General features: G+C 35.9%; 1 protein-coding gene across 8 annotated transcripts in view; it reads left to right on the top strand.

Annotated features, from left to right (window-relative positions):
* The window catches only part of VPS13B (vacuolar protein sorting 13 homolog B), a 459,168-nt gene that overhangs the window by 341,874 nt on the left and 97,525 nt on the right, over positions 1-19,769 (top strand). For all 8 annotated transcript variants that reach the window (XM_068672350.1, XM_068672346.1, XM_068672349.1 and 5 more), the window contains 2 exons: positions 7,298-7,435; positions 18,856-19,263. In XM_068672350.1, coding sequence (XP_068528451.1) covers positions 7,298-7,435; positions 18,856-19,263 — 546 coding nt within the window. The remainder of the gene's footprint in view (positions 1-7,297; positions 7,436-18,855; positions 19,264-19,769) is intronic.

The following is a 19,769-nucleotide window of genomic DNA, read 5'->3' on the forward strand; positions in this document are numbered from 1 at the left end:
AGGCAGGATCCTGTGCTTTCTGCCAAAGCATTATGCCTTTTTTTAATAGAGTTTGAGAGGTGGGTGCCAAAGTTCTAGTGCCTAAAAACACCGCCCTAAATGTATTAGTAAGTTAATAAAACTAATCCACACTTAAACACTTAAAGTCATATGCTAATTTGCACAACAAAATAGGCAGTATAAAGTTTTTATTGCCTCTTGTTTAGGAAGACCTGCTGTGCTTGTGATTGCATCATTCAAGATTAATGTTGTCATACCATTGTGGTAACATGTAGCTTTGGAAACTTCTATTTTATATTTCTAGCACTCATATTTGAGGCAAAACTGCAATTAACTATTTTATATATATATGTGTGTGTATATATCTATATACACACACTGTATATTACATAGCATATAATACAACATCAGGAGTGTTGCACTGCATTTTCTATGTTGCTGCAGTTGATTTCATCAATCACTCCAGTTTTTCATGACATTGTGACTATTTGCTGACAGTTTTATCTGAAAGAGATGTATCATCCAAATGAAGAATGATATAAAGTTCATTTGAAAGAAATAAGTTAGATTCTCTCCGTCTGTACAATAGCTGTGTCCTGTTGTGGTCTTTTTTTTCTCTGTATGTTAAGGACTGGAAGATTGGAAGAGGGCATAAATGATGTTTAATTTACAGGGAATGTTGCTAAAGAATATTTCCAGTTGAACTCTAAAAACCTTCCCTTCTTGTGTCTGTGTGTCAGCATGCCAACTAATTCTCAATTATCTAAGATGCAGTGGGGAGGAGGACACAAGCTAAATATGAAAGATATATTTAAACTAGGTTACCAACAGAGGATATTCCCCCTTGAAAAACATGTTAACAGTGGGACTAAGCCTGATGAAAACATTGTGTGCATGACACCACAGGATGGAGATGGGCAACAGCACAGCCACAGATATAACACGGCAAATTTCATCACAACCTGCTGAAATTAAGACTCCTCTGGGCAGAAGAAAAAATATATGTCATTTGTTATGAAGTTTTATTGGTACTCCTGTGGGGGTGGTTTCTCATTACTTATACTAATGCGGTTAAGCTTACGTAGCTAACTGTATATGAGCTATGTAGATTAGATCCAAAATATGCTAATAAAAACTGTGACATTTCAAATCATCCTGTGCATGTAAATATACCATATATGCCGCATAAGAACATTTTAGGACCATTCTAAAACATTTGGGAAATCGTTTTGAATCAGTTTCATTGTGTAATTCTGAAGACACTACTATTAGTTCAACTGCAGTGGATTCAGGTCTTACGAAATGCAGTGCTATAATTCCTTACTGCTCTTCACCAAAGAGTCTACATTTTTAAAACAATTCTCTCAAATCTTGCAAGGCAGAAGCAATGCAAGATTGTATTATGAAACAAGATCTTACTTTTTCATAGAAGGTAGCTCCCAAGACTGCTTTGGAGTAAGGAAGAGCTGATAATAGTGTAGACCTACTTATGGCTTTTATCCCTTGTCTTTTCCATGAGTGTAAGTCAACAAAGAATATTCTGGACCTTACAGCTATTTGGGTATTTGATGAAAGTATGTTTTATAAAGCTTTGAATAAAATTGGGAAATTATCCTGTAAAGCTGCACCAGCATGAAATCTGAAGAAAATAATAGGTAACAATAGGTAACTGACAAAATGAAATTTGTGTTAATTTACTACTTTGAACCACGTTTTGGGATAAGGGTTTTGTTGGGGGTGAGGGTGGGGGGTGTTTTGTTTTTCATTTTTTTTTTTTTTTTTTTTTTAAAAAAAAGATTTCAAGTTAATGGAGCTTAAAATTCAAGATGTTTACATTGAGCTATCACTTTTTTATGTGTGAGAGGGTATTACCCAGTGGCTAAAACACTGAGCTTCTTCCAAAAAAAAAAAAAAAAAATTAGTTCATCTGTTCACTAGCTGTGTCTGGGGTTGTTTTTCACTAACTCTGAAAGATGAAACAAATAAGTACATGAGAAGAAAATTGGAGGAAATAGAATATTTAAAAGTTAAGTACTATTAGCATGTCAATTATCAGTTAGCAGTAACACATTTCCAGCAGGCCTGGGTCTGTATCTGGGAGCATTTGCCTGCCTTGGAGCTAAAGACTAGTGGCTGTGCTTTCAATTTCCTCAGTATTTCTCTCAAAGCACGTCCACTGGCAAGTCAGTCTGGAGGAGGAGGAAAGTTACTAGGTTGTTATAATGTTAGCTCTGTTTTATTATGGTTGTGCTAAGCTGCTTCATTTGTGTTTTAAATTATTTTTGTACTCGCACAGCTTGATTATGATTATGGTAGTTAGTGCCAGGTATAGGAACTTCAAATCAAAGTAAATAAATTAATGGGATAAATATTAAACCCTCAATAAATGCCATTAAAAAGACTAGCTGTTCCCTGAGTTGACTTGTGAGATCCTTTGTAGGTAGCCCAAAAGATACTATAAAACAACCCTTTTTATGCATTGCTCATCCTACGTTTTAAAAAAAATGGCATCTGCTAGCCGTTAGTTTTTGCTAACAGAGCGTTGGCCATTTCCACTTAAATAAAAGTGGGTGCAATTGTTTTTAATGTAATCTCATAAGCTGCTTTTATAAATATTTTTTTAAACTTTTATTTGCTTTGTTTCAGGTAATGTAATCCAGATACAAAATTGCCTCATTTCCTGAGCATTGTGCTCTGGGCATTCTTGAAAAATCTTTTTTCTATTTGTTTGTTTGTTTATTTTCAAAGAGGAGGTTGTGCTGCTTGGCCATTATAAAGGAGAGAAATTTCCAAATAAATATGTGTTATGCATGGAATTTCTTCAACTTCCTCCAGTGAAGCATTTGCAAAAAAAATAGCCATTGTGAGGCCGTCCAAAATTATCCTCTCTCTTTTTTTGCCTTTAATTTTATTTTTTTTTACACCCACGCCTTTGATGGCAGGGGGTCCATGAAGAGCAGATGCAGTAGCTAAGACCACATGTAACCTCTGATCTAATGAAAAAGCCCAGGCTGAATGGAGAGAAACACAGGCTGGATCTGGCAGGAAGTCTCATTCACTGCCTCTCTGTCAGCTTGGGCTTCCTCCGAAGCAGAAAGAGGATTTAAAGCTGTTTCTTAGCACAGCATTGAGGGACTTGTGCTGGAGCATCACCTGTTCCCTCCCCTCTGAGTGTATTTATGGTCCGGTGCATCAGCATCCAGGGTCATAAAGGTGTGCAGCCCCCACCAGTAAAGATGAACTGGCCGAGGGGTGTGCAGTGCATGCCTTAGGTTACTGCAAATGCTCATTTGGGAACTTCCTGACACAGCACTTGTGAGTACGTTCACAGAAATGTTTTCCCATTTAAGTTCACTAAATTCCAATGGAAACCATTTTTAAAATAACACCAAACATCCCACTTCGGAGCTGGAAATGCGGGGAAGATTGCAGCATCGTACTGGCTTGCAAAATTGACTGCAAACCAAGCCATGATTCATCCATTGAAATAAAAGCCTGTTGGAGATCTCATTCGGCCTGGGTGAGGTTCCAGCTGGAGGGGCCAAGTCGCTCGGTAGCCCAGTCCCCCTGCTAACGCCTGCCTTGGGCTGTTCCCCCAGGGTGCCGTGGCCGTCAGGTACAAACAGGGTCAAAAACACATTTTAAAAAATGAAAATCTTTGAGATGAGAAATTTCTCCTGCCTCCATCCTTTCCTTTCCCCCCTCAAAAGTTTGGGCTTTGCCGTCTCCTATTAACATGAGAATGAGTGGGAGGCAACTGCAATCAAAACTTGCAAATCCAAATTGAGTTTAGGAAGTTACTTCATAAACTCTGAATTTTGGAGACAAGATCTGGAACTTAGCAGGACTAAAAGTGGCTTTGAATGTTTGGTGGATTCAAAAATAGCCAGAAATATATATATATATTTTTTAATTTGAATAATAATAATCATAATAAAGGAAAACAATGTGGAAGTATTCAAAGTCTCGCAGCTTTTCAGTCTTACAGATTTTAAATTACGCTCTTGGTTGTCGATCTGTGATGGTTGTCCCACCATTTTTCTTTTGCTGCCCCAGACAAATTTTTCACATCATGCGGAGGACAGAATTTCTGGCCGTCTTCACCGCTCTTCACTTTTCAAGCCTTTCTTTTCTCTCTCTTGGCTTGCTGTGGAGTAATTCTAGCCTCTCCTTTTGCTTATATATGCATCCCTTGGGTTTTCTCCAGCATTTTCTTTATACAAATAACTGCAAATTTAAGTGTTGATTTTTGGGAGAATCATAGAAAATGGAAATGGAAATGACCTATTATAATACATTATTCAGATCGGTTCCCTGCTGATGCATAATTGTTCCCTGTTGTATATTTTATAGTGTTCTGTCAAGTGTATTTTTAAACATTTTGAACATTTCCATCGTTTCCTTGAGGGAGAAGAGTCCTTTTCCTAATAGGAATCCTTATTCCCCATCAGGAATTTCTTACTTTTCTGCCTAAATTTTCTCTCTTTTTTTTTTTTCATTCTATTGCTTCTCTGGTGATTCCTCTGCAAAGTGGCATAGGAATTTATTTATTTGTTTATATTGTTCTATTCTTTTCCTGATCCTTAATCCTATGAAAACATGTATGCTGATTTCTACCTTAGATTTTTTTTTTATTTTTTTTTTAATCATGATACACATATTTTACTCTTTTGACCTTCAATGTAAATGAATTTGTCCTACCCAGATACATCAGATACATCTCGTAGATCCTCATTGGAGCTTCCTTCAAGTTTTTGAGATAAGCACTTGTATAGACAGTTTTGAAACCTCTGGAATTTAGCTTTCTTCTTATTGTATAAAAACTTATACCCTGGTCCCTGAGGATTATCTCAGATGCTGAACTATGACAATGCAGCTATCCTGCTGTCAGAATTATCTGTTCACCATGGTTCCACCCAAAATAAAAAATAAAAATAATTATTATTAAAAAAAAAAAAAAAAAAGCTTGAACTCTTTAAGGCCAGTGCTGTGTTAAAGATAATACATTTTGTTGGACTTGAGCTAATTTTGTGTGTTGAGGTGTTTTTGTATTGTGTTCCTAATGCATAAATTATGAGGTCTTTCATGTGTCCCAGTCCGGATATATCCCACATACTGAAAGGGTGATGACGGTGCTGCACACCTTGGAGACATGACAGGGCAAAATAATCTTCCAAGAGCCCAATGGCTCCTTTACTTATTTATTTTTTGATTCTGTGCTTACATGCAGCAATACATGCAACCCTGCAATACAGTGCCCTGAGGCTGATATTTGTATAGCTAATGTCTTATGTCATGCAAGGATTTTCTGCTATATAAGCTCCTTTCACTAAAGAAATTTTCATCTTTGAACAACTACAACCGTGAAACGATTATTAGCTGTTTTATAACATAAACGTGTCTTAGGACAGTAGGAATACCTGTAAGTATACTCTGAAAAAGCAATGTTTGAATAAATTTACTGGAATTTCTTAATTTCTACTGGTTGATCTAGGTTGTTATATAAAGTATGGCACAATATCGTTCAGAAATGAGACAAAGTAATAGCATATTGAAATTTTTTACTCCATATTAGCAAACCTCAATGTTTACATTAGTATTTCTGAAGGGACAATAAATAAAATAAAAAGATGAATTTAAGTGATCTAGCGATGTGCATTGCACAATGTAATTTTTACAATGCTGTATGTTCTGAAAAGCATTAGTATATTGTTTATGATGAGCTACCAGTGCAAAACAAAATAGATCCAAGTCTGAGATTCTTGCTCAGAACAACTACAAAACTATATTTTGAAGAAAAAAAATGCGTACCTCAGTGGTAAAAATTTTTATTATTATTTTCAGTATGCTGGGCAAAATCCAGACACAGGAAAAATAAATTCCCTAAAGCAGTTACTACAGAAAAGAGAGTATGCCATACAATTCTGGTTAGTGTAATTAAAGAAAAGGGCTGAGAACCATAAAAATGTAGAAATTCACATGGAAAATATACAAATCTGTTGTATGCAGTGACAGCTCTTAAATAACTGTTGAGAGCTGACTTTATAAATGTATAGTGGGAATAAAGGGAAGGAAAGGCTGTAATGTATATGCCATGCAGTACAAATACTGCTGTAAAGTCATTGCCTGAAAATTGATCAAATAAAAACAGAAGAATGTGCTAACTTTTGATCTTTTCCATATAGATCTAAAGTCATGATCAATTGGTTTCAGTAGGTTCTTTGAAATCACATAAGGGTTCGTATGTGCCAAGTTTTATATGAATCACATGATAAGGTCAAGAAATACAAATTCCAAAGCTGACTTTATATACCCAGTCCACATATGACTGTGATACCACGATACCATATGTTGAGTATAATAGCGGGTATGTAAATACTGTTCTTGAAAGGAATCCATTCAGTAACACTCAGTTAAATAAAACAATTCTAACAATTTTTAATTGACTGAAAATGGGAGAGATGAACTTTAATCAAGAAAATCTTAAATCTTTAAGGTGAGGCAGGTATTTGATAATTTAAGTAGCATTCTTGATGCTAAAGAATAAGGCAGTATTTAGAATTTAAGATGTGTAGTACCAGAATTCAGGACTACTGTAACAAAGGTCACAAGTTGCTAAAGAATAAAAAGCCTATCTTCAGCACTGTTTTTGCCATCTGTGATACGCAGAAAATAAAGAAAGGAATACCACTTGGAGGAAATTAATTTTCATGTACTTGTGTGATATTACGGACCGATCAAAGGAATACCATTCAAGATGCTATCCAAGAATAGCTACTGGTTTTAGAAGCTAAACATGCTGTGTGAGTGAAACCCTGAAGAGAATGATATAACTGCAATATCATTGTGCTTTGTCCTTGAGATCTGTTAGCATTCTGATCTCTTAAACTTTATCTTGCTGTTATTATTTTCTTAAGCGGTAATGAAAATACAGTCTGGAAAGTGATTTTGGATCGCTGATTCTCTTCTAAGTAGTACTGCTAACAAAAGATCAGTTTAAGTGCTATTAAAAGTTGTCTGGTGATGGGTGATATCTTTTACTCATATTTCTCTTGGTATTTTTGCAATTTTTCTTCATTTTGTGTGATACTGGATTTGCTCTCTTGCATATGTATGCATGCATTGTTAAACACATGCACTATCTATGTCAGCACAAATGCTGTAACAGTATTAAGAATTTTATCTACTGTGTATACATTTTAAACTTCTCAGCTTTACTTAATGACTTTATGTAGCATTTTGTTATGGATCTTATTCCTGGAATATTATTAATGAATATGATCATTATCACCTATAGATCCTGGAAAGACGCTACCAGAAGCTCTGGATTATTGCAAGATTTGGTTGCAAACAGTAGCAGGAGAAGTAGATGCTAAAAGTGGTATTCCCCCTCCTCTTATCACGGTACAAATTAAAGACTTCCTTAATGGACCAGGTAAGCATTGACTTTAAGCTCCATTTTCATAACGTAATCTATTTATAGATAATGCACGTGAATACACACAGATCATCAGAAAAATGTTGTATTCCTTGCTGATGAATGTGAAAATTTCCTCCCATTGTTACCATGAACTGAAATCACAGTTGAGGAATGGTCAGTCCTAGGTCAGTCACAGGTTTAAGGCCTGGTTATTTATTTTCTTTTCAAGGTCATTATAGAAGTTTTACCCCTCTAGAAGCCTGAGTTTGGCAAATTTCCAATAAAATGTAAACCTGCTTCTAGCTCTTGAACAACTGAGATTTTAAAATTTATTGAAGTATGTTTATAAAAGCTGACTTTTAAATTGGTTTTGGAGATTTTAATGATCTGCCTTCTCTTGTGTTCTTTGGAATCTGGATACCTGGCACTACAAATCCATACAATCTAAAATGCTAACACTGCAAACATGAAAATAATATTTATATTGCGTTTCTTTAATACAGAATATAAGTGGTGTAGTATGACGGTCCATTAGGATTTAGTTAAAAAGATTTAAGTGACTTGAAGTCTGACTCCCAAAGAATCACAGACTCCTGCAAATTAAACTGTTATGTATTATCTATGTTGTGAATTATGTATTTATAACTACAGTACTATGTAGAATATAATTAAGGTTGTATAGAAAGTTGGAAAATAGACCTACATTTACCTGTGCCATCATAATTCAACTCCCTTGTGCGTATTTATTATAGTTCGTTGAATTGTGTAACTTTCTTCATAGATATATTTTCTTTACTCAGCACACAGAATGAGCTGTTATCAGTCATTTAGTGAGCAACTCTTCCGTGTTGGGTTTTTCTATTAACCCCGGTACACATGTTTATACAGTCTAACACATTATGTGAAGCTAGCTCTACAAAATAATTGCATATTTCCTCTGCATTGCTTACAGCTTTAAGATGTGAGCACTAAAGACAAATTCATTTACTTGCACAACCCTCCTGTGGGCGATGGCGTAGTATGCCCTTGCCATTTCACAGGAGGTAACTGAGGTGAAGGTTTTTTTCGTTACATGAATGTTGCCAATTTAAAACTGACAATTTTATGTCCAAGTTACTTAAAAATACAGGAGTTTAGGTGTTGGAAGCACAGTTCCTATTGTCTTTGGGTGAAACAGTTACCATTTCTGCATATCAGCCCTCATGTTATTAAACTAAATTGCCAGAGAATGAGAGATGATGTGTATTTACCAGATGATTATGAATATTTCATTAGGTAACTTGAAAATCCATTTTTTTTTACATGCAGACAGGCAAGAGTCTTGAAGAAAGAATAAAGTTCACAACCTCATCATTGCCACTTCTTTCATTTTCTATGCTGCTTTAATGGCATTCCTTTAAGACAAGACTTTAAAACCACCTGACAATGCAGTTTTTCTTATATTGATCCCTGTTTGGCTTCATTAATAGGATTTTGAACCTTCAGACCTTCTACATGTTTCATTGCCATTTGAGCTAAAAGATTAATAATAGTAATAGTTGATTTTCAGTCTAAGTATGATCAGCACAAGAGGGGAAGAGACACTATCAGTGGGCTTTACAGATACCTGATAAGAGCAGAGGAATGTGGGGAGTCAAGATTTTTGAGCTCCATTGGAAAGCCAAAAGGAAAATGTGTTCTTTCTTGACACTGCAATATTTTGGTCACTGCTGCCAGTTTTGTTTTCTTTTATCCTCATTTTTTCCAATTTTTTGATTTACTAGTCCTCTCTCCCCATATCTCTGGCAGGTTCCCACATTCCCAGATCCCTTGTCTTTCCATTCCTGTTTCTTAAGGTTCTCATTGCAGTTTCCTGGCCCAGCATTTATATTTAATGTATTAAAAGCCTGAAGGTGTTTCCCTGACACATTCGTGTTAGTAGGACAGCTTTCTAACTAAACTAACAAACAAGGAAGTTGGTACCAGCTTGCAAAGTACATGTTGACGAGTGGTCTCAGTTTCTACCCCATTCTCAACAATTCAGTCAGATCCTGAATCAGTGTTAAATCTCTCCCCTCCGTGGTATTTGGCTAAATAGGGAACTGAAAAAAAACATAAATTAACTCATCATAAAATCCAGCCTATTTATTCTTGCAAGGCACATAAAACCTCAGAGCTTTCATCCAGAATCTCTTCTTAGCCAAAAGGCATTCTTTTTATCATCTATTTGCTGCTAATGGGAACTATCGTTAAACATGACTCAACAGTAATTACTCTGAATTTTAATAAAGTATTTTACCAGGGTAATATAATAGAACAGCTCTGCATTCCTCTGCAGATTTTTCTCATCTCACTTGTGGCCAGTATGAGATACTCTTCAACTAGGCTAACCTTTACCAAGAGCTGTTCCAAGGGTGTTTTGTTGAATTGCTAGTGAAAGACACTTTCCACATGCGATGGCATCAGAATAGCACAATCAAAGGGGTTATGAAAGCTTGACAACTCCCGAGCAGACTACTGGAAAACAAGTTACTAACTCTACTTGAGGGGAAAACAGTTCTCTAACCACAACTTCTTGTGTGAGGTAGCTTGGCGTACAGAGCATGGGTCTGGAGAAGGTATCTGCATCACCAGGCCCTAACTAAGCCTGCAGGTGTTCATTAAGGACAGGAACCTCAGCAAAATGTTTGTAAGATCACCAGACAACCTTAATTATGATGTCTCCCATCACAAATACCTAAATTGATTAAATAAATACACTGATGAAATATGCTTCATGCCTCAAAGGCCTAGGGATTTTTTAGTGAACATTTGGCAAATAACGGTGCCACTAATGAGTATTTTCTAAGGACATATTGTATATTTTCATGTTGATTTATATATGTCCATTTCATAAATCCAATAAGTTAATTTTTTAATGTACTGAAGGCGATGTGTGCTAGTAGATGCTTGTTGTATGGGCATGGGTGATTTGCTTTTCAGAAGACTCCTACAAGCTGTGCATATACAGACAAAAATCTGGATGTAGCAGTTGCGATAAATGCAGTTTTCTCTATAGATTTTAAGTGTTCAGAGTTCAGCTGTTCAATTGCAATGCCATAATTCTTAAGAAGAATTTTGTTGGCGTGCTGAAGTTAAGTTTCAGATAGAGCAATCAAACATGGCTGTGGTTTATGATGCAAACTACTATACAAGCAGTTAAAAAGAAAAATCTGCAAATGGTTCCCAGTGTTTGCTGTCTTAGGTGAAAACTGTACTCCTTGTAAATAGTTTGTCAGCTGAAGTAGATAAGTAGATAGTGTTCCACAGAAAAATTGTATACTTTCACCACACAGGAAACCAGGTTGTCAGTCTGTATTAACTTGGAGATCAAAAAACTACAGCAAGTAGCTAAACTTGGAAACCACTAATTAAATGAGAATAACAGGATACATTAATGCGCTTCTTGCCACATGAGTTGATTATTTTGTACATTTTTGGCAACTAAAGAAAAATGATATTTCTTCCAGATTTAAGGTAATAGGATCCTAGGAGAAATAAGCATTCATCATCAGGCCTGTGGGAACAGACCTCAACCCTAACCCCACGATGTATTAAAGGACTATTCTTTCTCTTTCTACAGTAACTAATTATTTAGAATTTTTTAAATTCCATTTACATCAGTTTACATGACCTTCTCTCTTTCATATTCAGCTCGTACATTTAATTTTTGTCTAATACACGTAAGTGAACTATTTATTGCTTCAGCATCAGGTATTATTCGTTAGGCGGGGAAAAATTATGACCATCTTGTTTTAATAGTCTTTTTTAAATTTATCGAACTATGCTTTCTTAACTGCAAAAACTGTCTTTTTGATGTATTCTTTTTGCGTGTAAATGATGTAAAATATTTAATCAGTTTGTGAAGTACAACTTCATACAAAATACATATACATGCAAAATATAAACGCTCATCCCAAAGACCTCTTCCCCAAGCGTTTTCTTGGGAAGAAGTTAGGCTCGATGTGAAATAACTAAGATCCTTGATGTTTGCCTTTGGAAATAATTTGTACAGAGTAGACTATGTGGGCAAATGAAGACATTTCCCACTGAACGATAAAATAAGAAAAAATAAGAAAAGGTGGGGTTGGGGGCTGCTCCTCCAGACACCCCTGGCACCGCTGGGATGCTGTGAGGAGGAGCACGGCACTAGGCCTCGCCATAGGCAGGGAGAGCACCAAACAAAGCTGCACCTCACGCTCTCCCTGGCTTTTTTCCCTGTTTCCAAAGGCAACAATTGTCTCCATTAGCAAGGTCAGTGGTTTGGAGAAACCTGGAAAATAGCAGCTACCAGAAACCCACTAGAATAATATCTCCAGCAGGTGATAGATTAGTTGGAACAAATTGGAACCATTGCACTTCAGCAATCCTGGTTTCTTTCAAGCTGTTTTAAAAATGTCGTCATTTTAATACACAATATCAGCCCTGCGGAGCAGTCCACAGCAGGTTAATTTGAATCATATGATGTATCACTGCCCTCAGCTGACATGAGCCCCGTTCCATGTGTGAAGCCATAATAAATCCATTCCCAACCGAGGCAAATTCCCTGTGAGAAGGTGAACTAATCCAGGCCTCACACTGGCATGTTAGCCCTCCGTAATTGAAAGCAGGGCCACCTGTTCCCAGCACAGTTAGCCTATAGAGAGAAAATTAGCATTAGATCAGATACTTAATATATTGAAAAATCATTCATACTACTTGCAAGTTCAGCTGTGGGCTGCTTAGCATGACATCATATATAAACCTAGGAATGTGCCCACTTGATCCCAGTTTAACAGTTTTGTTAACCATGGTGTTTGTTAACTTTGAAATGAGAATTTTTTGATTTAATGAGAGCTGACACGTGAGAAGGGGAACTAGCCAGGGTGCAGACTTTTCTAATTAACTCTGGGTCATTTGCAAAACTTTTGAGCTTTCTGGTAGGTTTTTTTTTCCCCTTTACTCTTTTACAAACAAGTTTTTAAAGCACTGACACTATAGCCATGAAATGATATTTATTTGATTAAGAGGGCAAGCAGAAATATTCCAAACAGGTGTACCAGCCTGTAGGTACTGCTTTGTTTTTAACAAGTCTATTCTCTGTAATATCAGCATAATAATGTGTAAAATTAGCAAAGCACCTTCCTAACAGCAGTGTTTGCAATATTTATTTTAAATGAAATTTAGTTTCTTAAGTTCGCAAATACCGAAACGACAACTGGACATTTAGGCATATGGATAAGTTTGAAAATATATTCTTGGTAACTTTTACAGTGTATTGGCATTTCTTTTAAACTTATTTCAAACTTTGCTCAAATTTCTAGACTCCCTTTATTTTTTTCTTTGTGTATGTCTTACTCTAACAGTATTATTCAGCAGCTAAAGCAGATAATAGTGAGCATTTAGGTGTTGTTGTTGTTTTTTTTCCTCAAACATGCTCAGCCACCTGGAACAATTTATTTCTTCTCACTGTGCTTCAACTTGACTGACTGTCATCTGAGAGAGTTAATGTTTCTCTTAGGGTTTTCTTATCATGGTAGTGCCTCCAAATGCCCATAGTATAACTTTTGGCCTCGCCACACAACCCTTGACACATGTCTGTAATCTATTTGGTAGTTGCACAGTTGCTTCATTTCAGTCAGCAACCTATAAATAGCAGTAATCCTCCATTCTTTATCACTGGTAACTTTGGTCTTCTAGTCTGAAAACAATTTATTTCGGTTCAGTTGTGTCAATTAAAAATAATAATTAAAAAAATAATAATTATATCACTCTGAGCCTTGTCTGAGACCTCAAACCCAGGCAATGGTTAGGGCTGGTAACGTCACCTTCGCATAATATCAGTGATATACTAGGTTGTGGTAGTAGGAGTTGTTACCACAGGCAAGCACCCCAGATGGCTCAAGTTTATTAAGCTCCCTGAAGGTTTCTGTTTGCCATATTGGCCTTAGAGAGCTTCTTCTGCAGGGCTGCAGCATAAAAATTACAGTAGGTAGAAATACTGAGCGGTGACTACCAGTTTCTTCCAGACTAATTGGCATCTGTCTCACAGAAGCAGAATACAAGATGGACTGCAGATGGCCTCTGAAGCCTTGTCTCAAGTTTCTTCTTTCTTTTTCCTTGATCCAAATTGGGAATGATGAATTAGAAGATAAAAACAATTCTTTTGGATTCTTCTTGCTTTTCAATTTCTTTTAATTTGTTTCTCTTTTGATGCCTAACCAGGGACAATTGAGAACAGTACATCTAGTCTTTTTCTTACATGTCTCTCTCTTTCCGTATTTTTATAAACTTAATTCTTGCAATTCAGCCATTTCCCTGTTACTGAAGGGCCACCCTGACTCCAAATCAGAATCAGGGCTCAATACTACCTTTACCTTCCTCAGATTTCCTCTGTTCCTTTGACTTCTTACATCAGAATGGGTGGCTTCCAGAGAAAGGATATTACTGGTGGTAAAATGTTTCATGCCTGTTGTCTGCTCCTCTCCTGTTTAGAACTAGGAAATTCAATCGTCCTGAGATTACAGCAAATAGTATTTTCTTCTATTTTTTTTATGTTCTGTATTTTACAGCCTTCTTGGGGTAAAGGAGGGAGAGACCTGTGTCCAGCCAAAGAGAGAAAGATCTGGCCTTTTCCATATTGGCTATGAGAAATGAAAGATCCATTACAGAATGAGGTGTATGAGAAGTTAACAAATTCTTGGAAAATGCCTTATTTTACTCTCTCATAGTTCAACATTTTTCGAAGTCCGTGAAAAGACCCCAGTCTTATAAATAGAACCTATAAATAATTTTCATGAAGTTTACTTTCTGATTTTTCAGATTACGAGTATCCTATGGTAGTTTATTAGTCATAGAAATAGTAACCTGGTGCACATTAGGTTATGGTATATATTAGAATAAGCCCACTGACTTCAATAAGAGCTGTTACTGACCTAAAGCAACTTGCTGGGAGCTCTGTTATTTTTGTGTTGCTTATTCATCCTTAGTTCACCAAATAAAAAGTCCTTTGGAGTAATATCATTATCCCAAGTTCACAGAATAAAATTTTATCTTCACGGTACAAATCTGAATGTTACAGAGAACAAGGGCAAAATACTCATAACCCTGATTTTTTTTTTTTTATCTGAAGCTATAAGTAATAAAATGACAAAGAAAGAAATTGTTTCAGACAGAAATTTCAGAGTGCTGCTTATAGGTTTTCTTTTATAGATGTTATGATTTTGTTCAAACAGGCCATATTGAATCCATTGGGTTTTTTGTAATAGATTTCAAAATACATAATAAATGTAAGTAATATGATGACTAATGGGTCAAGTGAAGTTGGAACTTTTTAAATGAGAAAATAGCTGGAAACAGTTTTCAGGAAACTATTCCAGTTGATTTTTGGTCCCCCACAAGGTGTACATTAACATAAACTCCGTAGAATCGCCTCTGGGACCTGAATTCCCTCTCTGATTTCATTATTGCAATGTGATTCTTTTCCTTTCACTGTTAAGTCATCTCCTGGTGTGGTGGGAGCATATAATAAGTGTAATTTATTTATATTTATCTAATCTCCTTTTAACTCAATAGTTATTTCATCATTCTGTTTCCTAGTAGCTGTTCAGAAAGTTGTGAAGGGTAATTAGAAACTAATAATTGACAGGCATGGATTTACTTGGTAATCTAAAGAGGTGTAGTGAAGAAATTGAGAGCGAGAAAGAAAAACACAAATTCTACGCTCAAATGGTAATCTGTAATTAAAAAATACATTGTTTTGATATCATCTAGTATAGCTTGATTGAAACATAAATAAGTCACTTGAATATAGTGTATTTACAATCACAGTAATTAAACTATTATTTATTTGCTGTAAATAAGTAACACCTGGCAAAATCAAGTATTGCTATTTTGCCTTAAATCTTAAGTGTCGGAGCATAATTGTGGTAGCCATTCACTGGTAGGCAAAGGAGAGAATTGTTGCAATGTAATTGAGGAGTTAAAGGAGACTTTGAGCTACTTTTTGTCCTGTCTGGATTCTGATGCAATTTTGGACAATTGAAAGAGTTGCTTGAATTGTGGGAACCTGCGCTTTCCTACTAGTAAGGAATGTGCAGTGTTGTGTGGCGTGCTTCCCAAGGTGTTTAACATCATCTAAAAATACTGTTATTGTTGGAGTTTGCACCTTGGGAATTTTTTTCCAGCTGCATCTAGGTGACCCTTTACATTGTAACATCTCTTTTTAGCCCATTTTGAATAGCTGGAGAAGCTGCTGAACATCCATCTTCATCAACTGCTATAAATAGCTCTTCATATTTCATCAGTTTTCACTGTTGCTGTCCATCACTTAAATGTGTTTTTCTTAGAGGGAATGTTAAAGTTTCTTTTACAGGGCTAAGTATAAAGTGTAAAACAGGACAAAGACTAAAAACATGTTGATTGCTCAATTGGATTTTTATTTTCCTAACGTTTTACTTAAAATGCCAAAGAATCTCCTTACATAATCTTTCCCCAGTTGTAAAAATAACCTATGTCATTATGAGATAGTTAAAATATTTGCAGCAAAGGTTCCAAAGTTACATTTTCTGCAATTATGCTTCTGGCTGCCACCACTTTCTGTCGGGGCTGATTCACTGGATAATAATAACTTAATGCAAACCTTTGTCAAGATATCAGTCATGACAGCATTTTTGCTGTGTGACGTGTGGTTTCCAAGCACAAAACAGGGAAGCCATGTGCATTTCACTGGTGTTCTAGTATCTTTTTCTTTTTTTACTGCCCTCTTGGAGGGGTTCTGCATTTACGAAAACATTTATTAACAGCACTGATTACACAGCCCAGCACCGCCAGTGCCATGCACGATCCAGCACAGAGCATCACCAGCACCCCGTTTCTTCTCTGTCTTGGCCTGACAAAACCTCAGAGAGAGCTAAAGCTCTCATATTCAGCTCCTTTTCAGGTTTTTCTCAATCACTTTATTCTCTGGCTTTAGCTTTACACCTGTCCTAACAAACTTACGTCAAAGTGGTTTTCAGGTTTTTAGGGGGTTTTGGGGTGTTGTTTTTTTTTTCTTTTCTGGGCTGGAAAGCATAGCAATAAAACAGACTAAGAAGGTAGATATGAAAGCTGTCACACCAAGCAAGAAGGGTCCTTTCCTCATATTCATTACTTAATTATGTAGCAAAGCCAAAAAAAAAATAATTCTATTTTAATCCTTTATTACTAGTTAACTAAAAAAGACAATTAAGTTGATGAGGGACATTTTTTGAAAGTGCCTTATTGCTTCGGGGACCCAAATCCTACTGTGTGTGACTTGGATTTCGAACCTGGGTCATTTTTAAAACCACTGCTTTTTCTTTTCCTTTTTTTTTTTTTTTTTTATTTTAACAATTCATTAGAATAACTCTCCATCTGGGTATAAGTGAATATTGTAACGTCCCATGGGTCTATCTATACTTCTTTAATAGCTCTCCTTTCCTCCATTCAAAGGGAAGAGAGGACCAATGATTATGTGCAAAGGCAGGCATGCCTTGGGGTATTTTTTAGTGCCAAGAAGGGTAGGGATATTTCAAAAAGTGTTATAACATACTTCTTCCCTTCCCTTATTTATAAAAGTGGTACATACATGTTTTGAAAAAATCTACAAGTCTGTCATGTATGGCTTTGGGTGCTTAAAAATCTTGCCCTTTTCTAATGTTTGGCTTTGATATTTGCCTTTCTATTAGGCCCATGTGTTTGGTAGTGTTTAACACAGTTTCTAGTTCAGCATGAAAGTCTTTAACATTAGAGAAAGTATTTTCAGAAAACTAATAGTTAAAATTGAAAGTTACACTTAAACTAGATTTCAGTCTTAAATCTCAGTTATCGTTGCCTTGTGGAGTACTACTGAGGCATTTTTGAGAACATTATTTTTGTGTTTCTATTCAGGTGTAGCAAATCTTGCAGGGCAAATTCCTCTCATCTTTGTAGAAAAAGGGCTAGTTTAAAATTTGCACTTATCTGTTCAGATACCAAAGTATCTAAGTGCAATTTTCACACACATACACGTATCTCACCCTCTAGATATTTTGGGGAGTCAGAGGAAAGCTTCGCCATGTGCCTGGGACTCTAGGATGTCACTATGAGGTTGTGTTTAAGTACAGATCCAAATCTCTGCTCCTGTATTGTGGTAAAAGTTTCTGATTTACCGAAAGATGGGAGAATCAAGTTTATCAGTTTGCATCTGTGTAGAATGTGATCCTGGACAACTTGAAACTAGGTCCTAATTTTGGTGAAATATCCCTTAATCCGTGTGAAACCTTCAACAAACAGTGTTTCCATTTTATATTTCTAGTGTAACTTGGAACTAAGTAGCAATGTTTTCTCTGAACAATTTAATATAGTTTAGGTATATGTGCACAATTTTCATCCTGTCTTGTTCCTGGAGGGGATGGAGGCAAGAATGAAAGAGCTTAGTGAAAAGTAAGCTTTTCCCCCTGCTATCTCATTACTAGGTGAAAGTTTAATTTGAAACGAAAAATTTTAACTAATTTTAACTAAGAAAAAGCTGGATTCCTGTAATGAAGTGTAATTTACTGATAAAGAGGCAGGTAGCACAGAAGTAAGTTTCAGCTTCATAAAATCCTGCTTCCCATCTGCAAAATAATCTTGGTAATTGCAACATCTGAGCTACAAGAAATACCACTGTTACAACTGTTGTTCATAATACTTCTAAAATTTCTCTGAGGTTTTTAGCAGTCTCAGAAGTACCAAAATCCTTTTCTAAGGGGACAAAGAATGCGTGATTCTATGATTTTTTTAATATATTAGATTATTTCTAGTTTTTTATTTAATATTAGATTATTTCTAATATATTACATATTAGATATATCTCCCTAAAAAAAAAAAAAAAAAAAAAAAAAAACATACCTCAGAATTTATTTTTGATTTTATTTTATACTCCAACATGGTAATACATTGAAAAATACTGCTTATAAGTTGTGTAAGAAGCTAAAGAATATACATGTTATTCACTCATTTAAATGTGTTGAAAATGTTCACTGTTGGCTTTGGAGTTAAGTCAAATAGTTCTACTGTATGGAAAACTCAAGAGAATGTGAAGTATATTTTCATTTTGACACAAAAGGGCTATGTATTTACCCTCCTACACACTCAAATGAAGTGTATACCTTTCAGATAGCCATGGTGGTCCCTGGCAAGAAATAAGAAAATAAGATTTAGGTTGAGACACGTTTCTTCCATCAGAATTCTTAATAATTGCTTATAGTACATTTCATGGTGCATTAATTCAGATTTATTCATAAAAATATTGCTTTGTTATATTTATCATTGATTCAGTCCCTTTAATGAAACATAGTAGAAATAATGTTTTCTTCACTAAAAGCCTATCATTTTTCCATTTCTTGAATAATTGCACTATAACTTCTAATACTTCTTTCTCCACTTCTCTCCTACAGCTGACATCAATGTGGATATATCAAAACCTTTGAAAGCAAATCTGAGTTTTGTCAGACTTGATCAAATAAACCAGTTTTTGACAAAAATCATGACCATGAATGATAATGAACCCAGGAAGGAGGCTGCTCCATCAGCTGGCGTTCATCCAGATGGGGCCGGCACATCAGTAACCAAACACTCCAGTACAAAGGACTTGCTACCTGCAGCACACACCAATGCTGCACAGAAGGTTTTGGTACAAGAAAACTTGTGGCAAGCTCTGTCCTGCTTCCAGAAAATTTCCATTCACACTGTCCAAATGGTTGTTTCTATGGAAACCATCCCACATCCAAGTAAACCGTGTTTGCTAGCCTCTTTATCAAACCTCAGTGGAAGCCTGAATGTTAGAAGTGGCCATAAAACTACAGGTAAGAGTTTCTGAAAATTAGAATTGCTGCTGATTTGTTCAAGCGGTGGTCCAGTAACCATTTTAAAGCATGGGACATCAAGGGGAACTCCTGCAGCTGACATAGTAAAACCACAATTGACTCCATTACCTGACTTTTCCTTTCAGTAGCACCCAAGAGTGCAAAATTTTGTAGTTAATATCCACTGGACTGTGATTACTAATTTATTGACAGAATTCTGGATGGAATAATGGTTACAAAAAACGTGATTCTGGGATTCTGGTTATGCAGCTCATAATTCAAAGGACAACATTTTGACAGTTTTCACTCAGTAACTACATTTTCTTGCTAGGACCCTATATTTATGTCTTTAAAAAAAAAAAAAAAAAGAAGAAGAAAAAAGCGTTCAGAGTCCTGACATATGTTGCTATGTAAATATTGGATTCTACCATTATTCTGCTCCAGGCTTCTGAAGTTTTAAATTGTAACATGCTTCCAGCTGAGAGCCTCACAAAGAAAATGAGGGT

Source organism: Anas acuta, chromosome 2 (genome assembly GCF_963932015.1).
Source record: "Anas acuta chromosome 2, bAnaAcu1.1, whole genome shotgun sequence".
Lineage (NCBI taxonomy): Eukaryota > Metazoa > Chordata > Aves > Anseriformes > Anatidae > Anas > Anas acuta.